At 40.5% G+C, this 14,580-nt stretch overlaps 1 protein-coding gene across 1 annotated transcript in view; it reads right to left on the reverse strand.

Annotated features, from left to right (window-relative positions):
- Positions 1-5,416: 5,416 nt before the first annotated feature.
- The window catches only part of prima1 (proline rich membrane anchor 1), a 30,483-nt gene continuing 21,319 nt past the window's right edge, over positions 5,417-14,580 (reverse strand). The window contains exon 4 of the mRNA XM_083688546.1: positions 5,417-6,486. Coding sequence (XP_083544672.1) covers positions 6,387-6,486 — 100 coding nt within the window. The 3' untranslated portion in view covers positions 5,417-6,386. The remainder of the gene's footprint in view (positions 6,487-14,580) is intronic.

A 14,580-nucleotide genomic window follows, 5' to 3' on the forward strand; every position in this document is an offset into this window, starting at 1 on the left:
CCCATTCAAATCAGTAGTGTACAATATGTAGCTGTGCGTGTCGCTGCGCCCGTTTTCTAATAGCGGCAAACAGCATATCCTTGTAAACAAAATCAGCACGTAAAGGCCAGTGTCATACCATGACACCACTCTTCACTGAAAGTTCCTCATCATGTGATCTCATTCCTTGATGGCTACCGATGTATTGTTGCCATTTAGCACTATTTTAAGGCTAAAACCTACATCCTGGACCTTTAAGTAAGATTCCAGACAGACCTTGTGTGTGTTGCTCTCTCAGATCCCGTGCACGGCGAGACGACTAGACGGGGTCTCCCGCTCCCTGCATCGCCGGGGTCCTAGACGGCCCTTTAAAGGCTGTCACATCCAGCCCCCTGTACGGGGCGACGCATGAGTGTTCAGAATGGCCCAGACCGTCTAATTGCATTACCTTCAAAGGCCACATCTGAGGATGGGATCGGAGCATGGTTCAGAGCATTGCTCATTTACATTCTCCAGTCGCTCTCGTTCTCCACCGCACCCCCCCCCCATCCCCCCCCCCCCCCCATCCCATCCCATCCCATCTATCCTTCCTCCAATCTCCACTTGGAGTTGACATGCTGATGATTTTCTACTTGTAGGGCAACGCTATCTTTTGTCTTATAAATCACCTGTGAGGGGGTCAGTGATATTCAGAGTCATGTGTTTGTGTTCCCTGACAAAGGTCTGTCAAAAAAAGTCCTAGAAGGAGCCATTTTGGTTGATGTTGCTCTTGAAGTCCTTCAGCGGTTAGAGCAACATCTGCTTCATTAGTATGGATGACTTCATACAGGGGCCATACATTACATGGATGGGACCTGTGTTTCAATTGGAGTTGCATTGGAGCAGACAACAACAGATATTAAATCACTACTAGGTCAAAAATATGGCTGCTTTTTAAAGGAATGCTGTCATACGGTACACTAGCAAAACACACAAACAAACGCACGCACGCACACACACACACACACACACACACACACACACACACACACACACACACACACACACACACACACACACACACACACCTCTTTGATTGGCATACAGCTTCACAGCTGTCAGCTTAATTGACCTGCGGCGGCCCTGTGATAGCAAACAATTTTCCTTCCGAAGGCAGCCCTTTGATTGACAGCAAGGCCTTTCTTTCATGGAGGAAGGAGCAGCGGGTATCACCGGGCCATCCATCACCGTTTGACGTCTTTTGGGGAAAGTCGCAGCGTCTAATGAGGAAGCGAATATTAAATTCGGGGTTGGCTCACGTTGACACTTTGCTGATAGGATGCTTGATTTTATGTTTGGAAAAAGGCAGCAACAGCTTGGTATGATTCACAACTGCTTTATTGCCTTTTATTGACACTCCGTTCTGGGAATACTCCTTTGCATCTGGTGAGGCCTAAGGATTTTTTTGCCAAAATGTATGTTTTGGTGAAGGTTGGATAGTGAGAAAGCAGCATGGAATGGCCCATTGCCCTAATTACGAGGCTGTTTTCTTCTTTTTAATCTAGAGATCTCCTTTTCTGACCCAAGCCTTGTTTCTGCAGCTTTTCATTCAAACTTATTTTACAGTATCTTACTTTGCACTCAAAAAGTTTAGATTTGAAATCAAACAATTACTATGAGGTTAAAGAGGATGAGGAGATTTGATTTCATGGTATTTGCGTACATCTTGGTTTCACCATTCAGAAATACACCATTCAGAAACACCTTTTTTAGGATAACTAGTGGTTTGCAATGAAGTGTCCGTAGTTCGGGGGGGGGGGGGGGGTGCAATAAATTACATTCCAACAATTGATGAGAATTGATTGCATGGCAAATAAATAGTCTTTCTTTCTTTCTTTCTTTCTTCCTTTCTTAAATGTATTACCATTGTCATGAAATAAATGGTTAAACTGATGTGAGCGTCCAGACTGAACCATGGGTGACAGTTTCTCCTGGCCAATGGACTACTTTCAGGGTGAGGAAGCATCTGACTATGAGATTTAAAAAAGTGAACTATCCCGTTAACGTTATGATCATCATATTTTTTGTGAGTTCAAAAAGATGGACCTACAATGGAACAAAAATCAACAATACATAATATTCAATTGTACAATTTTATTTAAAACTAAAAAAGTCAGCATGTTGCAATTTAAATTAGTTCAATGCACAAAATACAGTGCCCTGCGTAAGTAATGGGACAGTGGGACATTCTTTCTTCTTTTGGCTCTAACTCCAACAGTTTGGATACTGTGAGGTTAAAGTAGAGATCCTCAGCTTTTATTTGATGGTAATTGTGTACGTATTGGTTTCACCATTCATAAATGACATCAGTTTGTACGCATAGTCCCCCTATTTCAGGGTACCCAAAAGTGATTGTGTAATTGTGAGTGTAATTGTTTAATTTCCAAAATCCAAACTTTTGGAGTGTAGAACCGAAAGAAGAAAAAATGCTTAAATGTCCCATTACTTACGCAAGGCACTCTATTTGTTTAATGTTTTGGTATGAGATGCATACATTGTGCAACAACCTTTATTTACTCCCATGTACACTGATGGCTTGTTCCAGACACACAACATTTACTCAACTCAGATTTTTAGCATATCAACGTTTTGTCTTAATATATTTAATCCTATAAACATATGTTCTTTACTTTGTACAGATGATAGACAGTCAAGAAGGCAAATCTTTTAATATTGATATTTACATCCATGCAATACTATTTCAGACTTACTTTGTACATTATAATACACAGTTATGTTCATGAAGTGGTGTTTTCTTGTAGGTTTATGAGCTAAGATGGGCAGACCTGGGTTGAGATAGTGTTTGATTTTCTTCAATTAGGTGAGTTGCACTAGATTTAGTTTACCCAGCACGCCGAGTGGGCCGTGTTTGCACTCTTCAGACTGTTCCATCGATTATGTTGCTAAATCAAGTGCACCTTAAGTACTTGAAAGGGATGGGCCAATTACTGCAAGACTGACAGGGGCATGATCGCTTGTTAAACCATGTAAATGTACAAAGATCACAACTGAAGATCATCTCAAATTTTGCCAACATTTTGCCCGTTCTTAAAGCGATGCTCCACTACATTTACATCTAATAGTTGTTTTTCTCTAGGATTTGATGTGGTTAATGACCTTTAGTCAGCACGTTTTGCCCATTGAAGCCCATTCATTCCGTAACAGACTAAAACAGAATCCAAACACTCAAATCAAGGATATATTATGACAGTGATGCTTCTGAATAATTTGTCTGTATTACTTTATCAATAAGTAATTTATAAACCCACTTTTGAACATCATTTTGTTTAAAGAAGTTCCAATCCAAATTTCGTCGGTCACATGCATCACTTGTTTTCAGTCCACACGTCTGACTCCTAGCCAATAGGAAGGGACCTCTGATATCCACCTCCCGCCAATCACAACTGCTGCACGAGAGGCAGCTCCCTGCGCATGTCAGGAAATAAGTCCGACGTATTTCGTACTGCGTGTTTAAAACAGAACAGAGCATTTTATTTAGAAACTAAAACGGACTAATTTTACATTACATGGTTTCAAAAGTATTTCGCAGTTGAATTTGAGCGTTGTTATGGACCTTTTTAAATGATAGCGATTCTGACAGTAATTGAGAACATCGAAGTATACAATTTATCTCTAGGCTCGTATGTTGGAGCATCACTTTAAAACTGACCAGCATTTGAGGTCTGGGTGAAGTTGTTCCTGATTGCTGCCAACATTTTATTTAATTTTTTAGCGATATCTGACCCCAAGTGGGATATAAGATAGGTTAAAGTAAACCAGCTATTTCACCAGACTAAGCATTTGACAATGAATCACCTCTATCATAATAAAGTAATTCCTCTTTTACCATTACATTTCACTCAGACAGCTTATGTCAAGATATGGTAGAACCTCACAAGGAATTATTGTTGCATTTAATATTCATGTCGGACATTTTCAATTTTTGCCAAAATAGTTAACATTAGAACAACTTAGATTTTTCCTGAATAACCTCTTTTTGACTTAACATTTCAATTGTCTGAATATTCCACCATAAATTTGGGGGGTTAATTTAGGTTATACGATGCAAACTTGATACCTGATAATTTCACATACCATTGATCTCCTATTACACAGGTTTAACTAATAAGATCTTAACACACTTCTCTATGTGTAGTCAGCTTGTTTAGTTGCAGCCCCCCCCCCCCCTGTATATGTTCAGCATGCTTTTTAATGATGGAAATATAGTTTACACATACGGCAGCCCTGTTGTCATTGTATTTCACTTTACTTGTGATGCATGTAAAAATTGGGATTTCATAGAATTCAGCATGCCAATCTAATTATGATTCCCTTCCTCCATCAATACAAGAACAATGCCATAAATATGCTCTCCTCTTAACAATCTTTAATGACTATAGGACCTTGTGAAGACATCTTATGTGAATTTGCCTAATAGTGGAGGTGCATACTGTATGTCACTCCTCAATGGCCTCAAGGTCACACAATCACTCTTTTACGATTTAGCTAATCGCCATGTCAATCAATTCGAACTTAACATATAGCCTATGCAAATACTCCACATTAGCTCAGGGTAGAAGTTGTCCCTAAACCCAGATCTACCATACTGTTTCCCCAAACCTTAACCATTAGGAAGAGGAAAAACATCTGATCCTGTATCAGTGGAGGAACTTACAGTGTACCTATTCTTCCGGGTCTCTGCAGTAACATTGAAGTCATGCTCTCTCATTGCATTTGCTACTTTAGGGAGAATCTCATATTGCTTGGAAACCAGAGACATTGAATTTAGTATTTTTATAGCATAATTGTTTACACCAGGTGTTACAATTATTCTGATTCTGTAAGGTTGGATGTTTCTGGCTATGTATAGATAGGGAAAGCCTGTTTTCAAATGCATATCTGGATCCTTCTTGATGAGATTTCAAAAGTAAAAGTTGTTTTTAAGTGCCACAGTTTGTTTCTTCTTCACACCAGGTTTAGACAAGGTCCAACAGTATGGAGATGTAGATTACAAGAGCAACTACAACGATCCACCAAAATGATACTAGAATATTATTGTAATCGACCAAAGCAACAGTACAATAACTGACCTTGTCAACAATGTGGTACCAGAAATGAATACAGAGTAATTTACTGGGGTAGCTGTCAGCTATATAGTAAACTGCCTGTTTGACAGCAAATGCTAGGACAACATGCTAAGATAACATGATGTCCTCAGTGCACATACTGTAACACGGAGGTAACAACCTAAAACCTTGATTCCTCTAGCCAAACTGTAGACATGTATAGAGGGGGGGGAACCTTGTTTAAAATCAAAATAAATACAGAACCAATTTAAAGGGGAAACGCTTGCATATATCAGACATACTGTAAAGGCTTATTCAGGGGTATAATTTAGCTGTCTTTCGTAGCAAAGCCCTAAGGTAACAGTCTTTGAGTCACTTCTGTGTATTGGAGTTCTATAGGCTGTCTGTGTGAAATAAGAGATTGGTTTGCAGTGCTTTAGTTGATTAGTATCGTATAGTATAGCAGAGTACACATACATCAACAATGGCAACGCGGATCCAAATTGGAAAGCACAAAACGATCTTTCATTGATTGACAGAAGGACACGCTCACTATTTTCATGTGAATTAAACACCTTGGGTTCATATCTCATTCTTTCAAATTGCATAGTCAGAGAGCAGAAGCAATCCACTCAACACTTCAGGACAACCAATTTCAAATATTCCCTTATCATATTTAGTTTACGGGCCACTGGATTCTCTGCTTGCTTTTTTAAGAGAGTGTCAATTTATAAAAGGCTGATTTGTCCCTTGGTCATCATAAAAACGTTCAGAGGGAAAGGGGTGGGGGGGGGGGGGGGTAAAGACATTTAAATTGAGGGGGAAAGTGCAGAAAGAGAAAGACACAAATCAAGTCATTGCATTCAACAGAAAGTGCATGCAGTTTTTTTTATCATCAGTATTTACGTATCTCCTCTGTCCATTGATGGGTCTCCAAGGTGATTGATGGACTGACATATTCAGCCAATGCGCTGCCAGTTGTCACCGCGTCCCCACCAGACATCCAGTCCCCACTAGACATCCAGACCCCACTAGACGGAGCCAGCACGTGAAGGGTTCAGTGCCAAGCCCTGCAAGTAAAGGAGTCCCTGTGCTCCAAACCCAGCTAAATATATGATCAATGCTATGCTCTCTCAAGGGCCCATTCTATCTCCTTTGTAATTTTACCACAATGGCTGAAGCATGACTTGCTATTCTATCTCCCTTCTACGAGCCCCCCAGTCTCCTCAACCTTCAGGAGGATTGCTTGTCATTTCTAGTGGGTTGGGTTGAGGTTTCCGTGTCGTTCAGTGTGGGTACTCTCTACACCCCTGTGTTGTTGGTGTCCACGGTCTTCTTGCTGCGTGAGCTCATGGCATACTCCCCCCGGCTTGTTCCATTCTCCTCCTTCCGTAGGGGTTTCCTGTGACACGTAGTACAGAAGAATAATCAAATGTTAACGTTTGAACAATGTTGCTGCTGTGACTGCATCTTAAAGTGGTTCTCTGTCTAGAAATGATTGTCTTCTAACCCCCTGATTGTTTTGAAGGGTAAGCCTTGTAATTTATCTGCCTTTAAATCAACCAACACCAATCAATCAATCAATCAATCAATCAAACTTTATTTGTATTGCACATTCCATACACAAATGCAATAGGCAATGGGCGTTAGAGGAAGAATACACAGGAAGAAAATAAAAACAAAATGAGACAAATAAACTAAGTACAATAATAAATATATGATAGCCATAGAAGTTCAAATAGTAAAAACTAAAAATGCCCACTTTAAAAAACGTTACGATTGACAATACCAAACATGCAATAGGGGCTACGAAAGCATGAAATCTCATTTGAAGCATAGCTGTACTATGAACATAGTCTCCAAGGTACTGGCTGTGTACAATGATTTAGTGATGGAAAATATGACCAATACGCTTCCCCAAGGAGGTTTATTTCCCTGCAGATAGTTAAGACATACATCTACATAACAGCTTTCATTTGTAAATATTAATTAGAATTCCCAGGGTGAATTTGAGAGAGGAAGGCTGGCCCACAGCTGCGAAGGGTAATCAAAGCGAGTTGTCCTCCTCTTGAAATGACTTTCTGTCACCTTTAATGGTGGACTGAGTGAATGCAGTGGCCTCCTCCCCTAACTCAACCGACCCGTCCTGCCTCTCCTTAATTAAAGATCCAAGATATGTGACCTTTTAAGGCAAGGACCAAAATAACTCAATTAAGGAATTGGCTGCTTGATCAATGAGACCAAAAGGACCTATGAGGGCTCTGGATTCATTTTCCCCATGATGTCACTTTTGGACATTACTTGAAGATCTTCCGTCTGATCGTACTGCAGCATAAAGACTGCATACTGTACCACCAGGTTCAAAGCGTGTTTCTACCCCTAAGCTGTAAGATGAACAGTTAATTCTCCCATATAACACTCTACATGTGTACACTCTAAATACATTGTGCTACTACTGTGTTCCTGCGCAACTACTGTGTTCTTCTGTGTTTTTGAAGAGGAGGGCTTGCGAGTGAGAATTATTGTGCTGTCATACATTCCCCTTGTACATACGACAGTACAACCAGACCAGAAGGCTTGCTCGCATAGAGGAGATGTCTGCTTGTCAATCCACTATTCTACTGTTATAATCTACTATTGCACTATTATTTGTACACAGAATACACAGTATTTGGCTGCTACTTACTGTCTTTACTGACTGTTCTTTTTGCACTGTTTAAATTATTTTTATTGAATGTTTTACTTTTAGTATGTCTTGTCTTATCTGTTGTGCCTGGGCACTTTATCTGTCTCACCGTGGGAGAGTGAGAAACGTCCTCTCGATGTCCTTTGTATGTCTTGACATGTGAAGAATTGACATTAAAGCCACTTTGACTTTGACTTGCTGCTACAGTACATGGAGAGCACTCACTGTCAGCCCAAACCTTGGCAACCAGTCTCTCTCTCTCAAGTCAATAGCTTCATACCCGCGAACTTTTATACACTCCAAATATCCCCCATCCATTATAAATGTGCATTCTCTCATTACCATGGTAGTCTAGGCCTCACTTTAATGCCTGGCTCTTGACGTGAAGAATTGACAATAAAGCCACTTTGACTTTGACTTTGACTTTGTCAGGGAAGGAGAAGCAAACAGAACGAACCACCTCTGTTGGGGTCATAACATGATCGGGAAATCTTTCATATTCCATTTCTGTCCATATACTTCCACATGCTTTGTGTGAAGAAGCGTCGGGTCTTGTGAATAGCCTGGTCTGTGAGAATGCTTTACATGAATAATAAAAGATTAGGCTATCTATTTTCCCTACATTAGACACCTCAAATGCCTTCTAAAGAAAACAAGCAATGCCAGCACTGCAGCACTTAATAATGAAGATGTTGAGACACAGGGCCTCTCAAAACCTTTAATCAGAGACTTCTAAAAGGTTTCCTCAATTTCATAACCACACAAACCACATAGGCCGACTGTACAGATATTGTACATCTCACAAGAGGGTCACTTTTTACACAATCTAGTGGGACCGGTTAGCTCCCCTATGAATTTCAGTAATTGTCGGAATGCTTTAGCTACTTTATGTTGTGATAAACACTCTTGGTCCCTGGGGAAGGGTGGAGGAGACATTTCCTGTGGGGAGGCCATCTGTCGTGAAAAACAGTGGGAGCCGCCTGGGGCTGGAGGGCTTTCCTATAAAGACATCCCTGTGTGTGATTTACACTTGGGCAACATCCTGGCTCCTCTGATTTACCCCTGGAAGCAAAGACAGAGAAAAAGAGAGAGAGAGAGAAGGAGAGCTTTGAAGCAATGTGTCTCTGTCATCAACACATCGACAGATGACACAAAGGACCCAACTAGATCAAAACCATAAGAAGTTATTTTTCGTGAGTTTCTGGGTTATAGCAAAACAACTTTTTCCCACAAGAAGATTTGTTTCTTTCTGTTCCACACTTTGAGCGTAATTTCACTGATGACATGAATCCTAAACATGCTTTTTCACAACATGAGAAGAAAGTTAGTTGTGTGTCTCACCTTTATTTTGTTGGGTCTCCCTTTTCAAAGACTTCCTCAAGATGCAACAACAACAAAGATAATTGATTGGCATGTTAAGAAGGTGTAACTCTTGCTCAAAACTGAAAAACTCTCCTCTGATGCTATACATTTTTTGTTCAACTAGAAGTTACAACAAGCTATTGTGAAATGGAAATCCTTTGTCAATAGTCTCCTATACTGTCTTAAAAACTCATGTGAGGGACCCCAGATGCTTACATACTCTATAGTGACAGATTACCGGGCCATCCAGGGGTCATTACCTCAGTCCATGCAGCAGGGGTCCATCAGAGAGACAACAAGGATCATTGCTGAATGTGAGTCAGGGAGCCAACTCACAATCTATTAATGTCAAGACAGACGCTAACTCCTTTTGCTGACCATATACTGTAGCAGCCTCGAGTCTTCAGGGTTGTCACTCTGTGTCAGAGGAGTCGGTGACACCTTGATGGGGGGAATATTCTTGAAGAAGCTATGGGTTCATGATTCATATTCTATCGTCACTACCTCACTACTGTCTGATGCCTGCAGTATACAAGCAGATATAAAGAGCTTTGAGAGTGATTTGAATAGACTAGACACACGCTCAGACAAACACGCAGAAACACACAGAAACCTGACTTCATGTCTGAATGATTCTGGCAAGTAATTTTACTTTCAGTTGAATCACACATTGATTCCCACTCTGTTAGTGGAAACAGTGCTTGGAAATTGAAAGCCTTCCAGGTACAGCTGTCATACAATCAGAAGGCTGTCATTCTTTGTCCTCCAGAGGGGGTGAGCGACAGAGTCATCAGAAGGAGGGTGAGGAGGCAGCAGCCATTTCTCTGTGATCTCCTCTTCAGTGTCTCACTGAGAAAAAGGTCACGTTTGTATACATCCTAAGGTGAACAACAAGGAGGTAGGCTGTACTGTTGATTGTTATTGTAGGTTTCAAAGGGTGCATTATCACATAAAATCTCAAGAGTACAGAAAGGCAGTGGTAGTAGTTGTTTTGGTGCATGGTTGTAGTAGTTCTTGTTGTTTTTGCTTGACACTGATCAAGACATAGGCTACCCTGTGCTTCTGAACATATTTTAGGGGATAGTGGAGAGGATAGTGATATATCTGTCTCAAAGTAAGTTTGTGTTTTAAATTAACTCAAAGATTAATTCAAAGGCACCTCTCAAAGTGTGATCCCCAGAAACAGTTTTCTCAACAAGGCTCATGACCCACTGTTATGAAATTGAACATTTCCAGGCAGACGAAACAGTGGTTACACTGTTTACAGAAGTGAGCTTTGCACAAACCTGTGAACTCCTCAACTGTATCTATCCACATGCTAGATTAGACTGCAGACTTTTTAGGTACTTTTTAGCAAACTGTAACCTGACCATCCTTTTTGAGGATATCTAGTGGTTTGCACCTTGCAGCCTCTGTAGTTTGGCTGGTGACGTATTCTGCAGATGGTCTCTGGCACATTCTCGCCTACCTCCTGCAGAGTATTCTTGATCTTTGGGACAGTTGTTTAGGGGTTTTTATTAATTACGGTGAGCATTCTTTGGTCATCCACTGTAGAAGTCTTCCTTGGCCTACCAGCCTGTTTACGATTGCTGAGCTCACCATTACTTTTTTTTCTTTTTAATGATGTTCCTAACTGTTGATTTTGGCAAAGCTTAGAATCAATACTTGACTTTGGCAGTTCTCTTATGCCTGCACAAATGATGTTACGGAACACAGCTGGCTAACCAGAAACCTGCCCAGCCAATTTTCCAGTACTTTTGGTGCCCTGAAATAGGGGGACTATATATAAAAAGGGTTGTCATTTCTACAATGCTTCCTCTTTCCAATATTTATGGAGGGTATGTATGTCTATGCTTTGAATAAAAAGCATAGACAAAAAAACCTGCTAAATGGCATATATTATATGAATACCCACAGATATGTCTATTTATTTCTGTCTTTCCTCCTAGCCTGGCTCATTTTGGAATTAAGTGCTTCTATTTTTAACCCACTTGCTAGTACCTGAAATAAAAGCATCCATGTCATGTGTGTACTACACATAATTAATGTTGTGTAGTACACACATGACAGGTGGCTCCACAACACATTGCAGGTGGACTTGAATATTTCACACACAGGCTCATTTTAGCAGACCCTCAGACTGGGTTTGTAATATTGTGTTTTCAAAAAAAGGTACTGCAAAGGTTGCTCAGGTAACAAACTGTGTACCTACATCATTACAAACACATACTACAACACATACGGTGTGAGTGTAATCTCGTGTGATTCATTCCAGGAATACACTGTACAATTTAAATCCTAATGTCTGTGAACATATTCGTCTTGAGGTTTTCAAGGTCGGTAGAAAGTACACACTGTGCAATGGAGGCTTTCACATTCCAACATTTCATGTTGACAAATGCGCCAACGGATAAGAACCGTTGATAGTGATACAATGAGAAATGACAAGCCAAAACGAGCATTTGATCGATAGCTCATACAAATGAGAGGAATATACAGGATGATTGAACGTGCAACATTGAGCGTTTGACAAACACCAGAGAATAGTTTAATGCCATTTGATTTATCTCAGGTAAAACCAACGGTGCAGTCTGATTTCTTCTTTTACCAGTTCAGTTTACCATCTGCCAAGGGTTTTTATTGTGACACTGGCCACATTGCATGAGCAACAACAACAAATTCAGACATCCTGACAAAATTCAGAAATGTTGACATCGCAGAGTGGTCTGGACAATCATTCTGATTGTTGACCCTTGCACACTGTGCTAGTAACAATCACGCAATTCTCACCAATGACAGAATTTCATCCCTCTCTTGAAAGCCGGTCGATGACAAGTGAATCTTTCCGAAAACGTTATAAAATCACCCTGTGTATTCCCGGCATTAGATATATCTAAACATGTTATATCTAATACTGAAAACACTCCATAACTACTCAAAAAAATGTATTAGCACTAAACAGATAAAGTAAAGTAAAAAACTCAAAAGAGTGCCTGTTCTGTTTTGTCTGGCCTTCCCTACCAACATAAGTCAATGACAGCACAACAACAAATGCCTTTCCAAGATGGAGGGGGTGGGTTTGTTTACCTCCAATAGCCCACTGCCAAGAAGAGGGATGCCCTTATTTTGTGTGTTGGTATCAGTCCCCCAGGAGCGAGTCTTTTCATGCCACCTCCACCCCACCAATCAACTCCCCTTTCCCAAGTCTGTCTCCACCCTGAACCACCCTCTTCGTCAGGCTGACAAATGGCTTGTGGGAGAGACAACACATAACAGAATGAAAATGGCTAGAATAACAGTGATCATACTGCCAGACCCAGACAGAAGCATCCTTCAGCAATAACCTCTCCTCCCTAATCTCCTTCCCCCAGGCATCTCTCCCTCTGGTGCCCTGGCAATAGCCTGCTCTGTTTTCACTGGGAAAGCCCATGGCTGAGGTGCTGTGGAAAAGTTATATACAGTATAACTTGGGGCTTTTTCCACGGCCTAACCCTCTCCATACCACACAAGCAGGATTTTTGAGTGATATTTCAATTCATGAATGAAACTTGAACTTGGAACTTTACAGTATGTTGAGCATATCTAAAAAAATTCTCACAAAAACAAAGAGTACACAACCTTACAGTAAAGTGTGTCTTCAGTTTCACATGACTATATAATCAACACAACAAGCAGAAGCTCATCTGCATATCAAATGGGGCCACAATTCATCCTTAAAGTTATTTTAGGGCTTTAAATGTAGGCCATGTATCTGACTCTACTGTATCAGCGTGCAATAGCATTCAGCTTGTACAAGCATTTGGGTACATTCAAGCTACATTCAAATTACGTTCACCAGCTTGTTAACACAATATAATAAACAAAATAATTTATGCACAAACAAATTCAAACTTCTGGCACCTCCAGGCTCATCATTAAATCATCCAGAAGTCACAGGATACAGCACAACACCACTCTCTAACACTTTGTGTCACAGTCCAATAACACCAGAAAGTGTGCTTTGCTGCCACATACAGTAATATACTTCAATACATACTCGGGAAATACCAGTTGATTTAGAACAGCAAAACAAAGTGTTATCCAATTCCCTTGTGACACTTTTGATTTTTCCTCACCATTTAATTTAATGGTGGCAATTCACCCAAGCTATTCACATATAGAAACAGTAAAACAGAGTATACCGTATCGCCAATGTGTCTGCTGAGATAGTTTGTCATCTGTTTCAGACACTATAGCTCGGCGCGATTTCCATTGCGCTGTTCATTGAGCGTCACTGAATAATGGTTTTAAATGCCCATAAAGGGAGACATTAAATATGTTTTTTCTGAGTATGCTAGACTGAGCATGCTCATTAGCGAGAAAATTGCTGCCAGCTGGGGTTCCCATCCAGAGTTTATTTGCCCCCACTTCAATTCTAAGGCACGGAGAGACTACATATGAATGAACGCACTCTAGCTCATTTCCATTGGATGAATATGTGAAAAAGATTGAGCGTTTTCTACAAATACCTTTTCTTAAAAGGTATGCATAGAACATGTTGTGAGAAAAGTGTAGGCTACAGTACATCAAGTAGGTAGCTACTAGTAGTAGCTGCTAGAAATACAAAAAAAACATCTCTTTTGTGTCTGTAGAGACCTAAAGAAAGGATATATTTAGCATCCTCCTGACCCTTTGCGGAAGAGAGTTTGCCTGTGTTCCCCTTTAATTTAGAAATGAATTCCCTTGATGGAGCAGTGATGAGAACAGGGCTGTGTAATATGGGGTGTAATAGGGCTGTAATATGGGGTGTAATAGGGAGAGGGAAAAAGCTTATGACTAACGATAGGCCAAACAAAGGTATGCTGTCACTGATCGTCTCAATGCTTGAAATGTGAAAAAGAAGGCAGAAAAAAAAAAAAAAGGGTGTTCCTCCACCTAACACATAGAAAGGTTCTCAGGGCATGGAGAAGGATATGTCTTGATGGTTGATTCAAGGCAAGCAGGCTGAGGTAGCTGACATTCATTGCTCTTTTAGGAATGGTTGCATTTAAACAAATGGAAGTCCGATAAAGAGAGGTGGGGGACAGGGATCTAGCTCAGTGGTAGAGCGCATGTTTCACATGTATGACATCCTGGGTTCAAACCTCAGCTTCTCCATAGGAATCTCTTTACTTGTAGATCGCAAATGTTACAGGAAACATTCCAACTGAATGACGATCTTAGCAGCTGTCAAAAACAGATCCTTATCAGGATAGCGACATTTGTTTGAATGTTTTCAACCTCGTTTCAACACAATAGGGAGGACAGGGGAGTGAAAGGATGTTTTGTTTTCCCGAGGGGCTTCGTACGGCTATGTTAGGCAGCCTTAAACTCTATGTGAACTAGACACTGATGATACAGTTGTGTCATTTTCTTTTTTTGTATTCAATAACAAAAAAACAAAAAAATACACGCACTTAAGCTCTGAAC

The sequence above is a fragment of the Argentina silus genome (assembly GCF_951799395.1).
Source record: "Argentina silus genome assembly, chromosome: 17".
NCBI lineage: Eukaryota > Metazoa > Chordata > Actinopteri > Argentiniformes > Argentinidae > Argentina > Argentina silus.